This window comes from Hibiscus syriacus, unplaced genomic scaffold (assembly GCF_006381635.1).
Source record: "Hibiscus syriacus cultivar Baekdansim isolate YM2019G1 unplaced genomic scaffold, ASM638163v2 tig00110443_pilon, whole genome shotgun sequence".
Classification (NCBI taxonomy): domain Eukaryota; kingdom Viridiplantae; phylum Streptophyta; class Magnoliopsida; order Malvales; family Malvaceae; genus Hibiscus; species Hibiscus syriacus.
The window spans coordinates 56,264-59,974 of record NW_024062739.1 but is presented as its reverse complement, the minus strand read 5'-3'; the positions used below and the strand labels follow the sequence as shown (position 1 = coordinate 59,974).

The following is a 3,711-nucleotide window of genomic DNA, read 5'->3' as shown; positions in this document are numbered from 1 at the left end:
CTTACTTGAAATCACTTAAATAGTTGTGGTCATATTGACAAAATTGAAAGTATGGTGGTCATTTCGACCAACTCTATAGTTAAATGGTCATTTGAGTAGTTTACCCTAAAAATTAAAAGGTGTTTTTTATATAATAATTTTTCTGTTTATTTTGGCATAAATATCAAAGGTCCAGGTGGGAGCTTCCACATTGACTTTTATCTATAGATGTGAAGGTTGAATGTAAATAAACGAGACAAATGTATTTGGAAATAATTTCATTGTAATTTATAGCTTTTAACTTGTCTCATTGTGTCAATAACTAAGACAATTGCATTTTTCATTAATGCAAATCTGAAAAAAGAAAAACACGAACTAGTAAAAACACATTGGGGTAACTTTTCTGTTGGCAAAATCACGAGTAGAGTCACATCACTTTAAGCCTAGTAAGGAAGATGATTCCTTTGCCGTATCCTTCTCTGATCTCGGAGGCGAAATTCCCATGTTTATGAATGAAGGAGATGAAGAGGGAGCAGTGGTGGAAGTTGCATATGTTGACAGAGCACCGACATTACTGTTCAGGGTCATGGTTGTACTACTACCGGAGACTTCAGCGACCGGTTCTGGAGTCGGTAGCCTCTCGATATCGATGACTCCTTCTAACATCTGCACTACTTTTCCCATCATTGGCCTCTGTAGTGGTTGCTCCTGGATGCACCAAAAACTCACCAGAATTGCCCTTACAACCTGCTCTCTGTTGACTTGTTCTAGCCTTTTGTCGACAATGGCCTCGATGTTGCCCTTTTCGTACTCCGAATAAGCCCAGAGGGAGAATTTTTTTCCATCTGTTTCGGGTGAGACCTCGAAATTCCTTCTTCCACTCACTAACTCTAATAAAACCATCCCATAACTATAAACATCACACTTTGAGGTTATTGGAAGATTTGCAAGCCACTCTGGTGCCAAATATCCTCTAGTCCCTCTAATGCTTGCCAAAGTCAAGTACTTATGATCCTTTGGATTCATAAGCTTTGCTAGGCCAAAATCCGACACCTTAGCAGTGTGAACTTCATCCAACAGAATGTTTTCTGGTTTTATATCGCAGTGAATTATGCAGTCTCGACATTCCTCATGAAGATAAGTTATTCCCCTAGCCGTTCCAAGGGCGATGTTGAATCGATTTTCCCAATTCAACGATTCCTCTGGTGTAAAAAGGAACTTGTCAAGTGAACCGTTTCTCAAGAATTCATACACTAGAAGCCTGTGACGCCCTTCGGCGCAAAACCCCACCAGTCTCACCAAATTCAAATGGTGTGTACTGCTAATAGTTGCAACTTCCATCCGGAATTGCTTCTCACCTTGCTCGATTCCCTCGAGTTGTTTCACAGCAACCGCCATTCTATTAGTCAGTATTCCTTTGTAGACAGCCCCGAAACCACCTTTTCCAAGCTTCTCCGAAAACCCCTTCGTAAACTGTTGCAGCTCCTTATATGAGAACTTCATTGGTGCACCAGATGCATAATCAAAAAGTTCATATTTAGCTGATATATACCCTGATTTTTCGCTACCCCAGTAAAACCAGCACCAAAAACCAGTCGCCACTGCAACCAAAGCCAAAAGGATGGCCAAAACAACAACAACAACAACCATCACATGCAACCGTGATTCATCATACTTCCCGGATGTGTCCTTGTAAAGTGGTGGATTCGGAACCGCTTGTCCACAAACTTTGACGAATGAGGTACTCGGGAGAACAGCACCCTGGTAACCACTAACAAAACTAGGTGTTTTCATGTAACAAAATCCACTTCCATCAGCTACTAAAGTGGAAGCAATGCAAGAACCACTTTGAAGACAATTCGACCTACAAGCCGCTATTCCCACGATGAATGTCTGCTCAGAAACCTCAGGAGGATAAGTTAAGAATTTGGTATGTTCCAATTGCAACATGGAAACATCCCCAGGACAATCCTCAAGCTCCACTTTCCTCTTGCACCCTTTTCTTCCATCAATAGGCTCGAAATTCTGAGACGGACATCCGCAAATCGGATTCGAATCTCTGTAATTGCAAATCCCCGTGTCTCCACAGAATCCGAAAACCTGACACTGATCAGTCACGGCAGCCCATGTCGGAGTTACATTCCCAGCCACGCTGTTCCCACTAGTGCTGTAAATCCTCAAATTACCATCATCATCCATCCTCAAGAACCTAAACCCATCATTGCCTTCACCATAATCAGTACTAAAAGCCATGTTAACCATCCCACTTGGGATCGAAGGATCTAAACCAATCAAAATCCCATTAGGCCGCAACATAAACCTTGGAGAACTCAAATTCCCATTGATGGACGAGTTGAACCCTAAACTCCAGTATTCAACAGTATCATTCCATTTCAAAGTAAGATTACCAGATCTATCAAGAGACAACGAGTAAGACCCAGAGTGTAAAATCTTACCAACGGTGAAATTCTGTGAAGGAACAAGAGTATCAGTAGGGTTCTCGAACGAAGACCATAGTGGAAAACTATCACTATTGAGCAGCTGGAAGTTGCCTGAGTCATCAATCGACGCATGTGAAACTCCTCTGTTAGCAGTACCAGTATCCCAAACAATGGGACCCGAGCCATTAACTAGGCGTAGTGCTCCATTACGAAGCAAATTTAACATCCCACCAGAATCAACAACAACGGCATCTCCAGTGCCATTGTTACTAGCTGACCATACGATAACATTTCCAGGATTGTAAGTGATGGCAAGGAAAAAAGAAGATCGGGTAATTGGAACGAATAAAAGTGAGAAACTGGAGTTGGGTGACGACCATGATTGGTTTCTAGCTGAAGCTCTAAGAGTTGAGGGTAGAGGAATGATAGTGGAAGATGATGAAATGGTGAAGAGGAAATGCAGGAAAAAAATAGCAAACTTGAACATTTTTTTGTTTTGGTATTCCATTTTTACATTTTTTTTAGATTTAAACTAGGGAAATCAATGGACGTGTATGGTGCCTTCGGTTAAAAGGCAAATCATTGAGAACGAAAGGTACGAAAGAGATGGTGTTACCCTTTTCCATGGCGGAAACACTGTTTTCAAGCAAAGAAAAGTTTGGCCGCTAGATAATGCTAATTTTGAAATTAATTGGGTCTAATTTTAAACCGATTTTTTATTATTAATTTTTTTATTAAATTAAAGGTGATTACATATTTATTTTAAGTACTCTCATAATAAACATTTAATCACACATACACCATTTAATAATGAACGTTTAATCACACATACAAATACTGGTGTTTGAACCTATAGCATATAGAAAAAACAACAATTCATTTAATTACGAAAGTAAATTGATTCGTACAATGTTTTTATTTTAAAAAAACCAATTATTAACTATATATAAAAACAACTCCTAACAACATTATTTAGAAAAAATGACTCTCAAACTATATATGTAAAACAACCTCAAGTAATACAAAACAAAACATGTTTTAAAGATTTTATTTTATGTAAAATGAGAGATTCATCAACTTTTTAAATTAATTCATTTAATTTATAGATAAAAGACACTATAAATACATGAAACTCACTTTTTCGCAAGACACAATGTCTTAATTGCGTTTTATTTAATGTGAGGTTTTCAGATCATTTTTCTAAGAAAATTGATTGGGGTTATTTTAAAAAAAAATATTGTTTGGGATTATTATTGGGTTTATTTAAATGATAACGCCAATTAAAAACATA

At 38.2% G+C, this 3,711-nt stretch overlaps 1 protein-coding gene across 1 annotated transcript; it reads right to left on the bottom strand.

The window, feature by feature from the left end:
• Positions 1–244: 244 nt before the first annotated feature.
• LOC120125752 (G-type lectin S-receptor-like serine/threonine-protein kinase At1g34300) lies at positions 245–2,913 on the bottom strand. The gene has a single exon (XM_039144103.1). The coding sequence runs from the start codon at positions 2,905–2,907 to the stop codon at positions 412–414; it is 2,496 nt and encodes an 831-aa protein (XP_039000034.1). The 5' UTR covers positions 2,908–2,913; the 3' UTR covers positions 245–411.
• Positions 2,914–3,711: the final 798 nt, after the last annotated feature.

Excerpts from the sequence above, each read along its gene's own strand:
- LOC120125752 (XM_039144103.1), bottom strand. The coding sequence starts at position 2,907 with ATGTTCAAGTTTGCTATTTTTTTCCTGCATTTCCTCTTCACCATTTCA.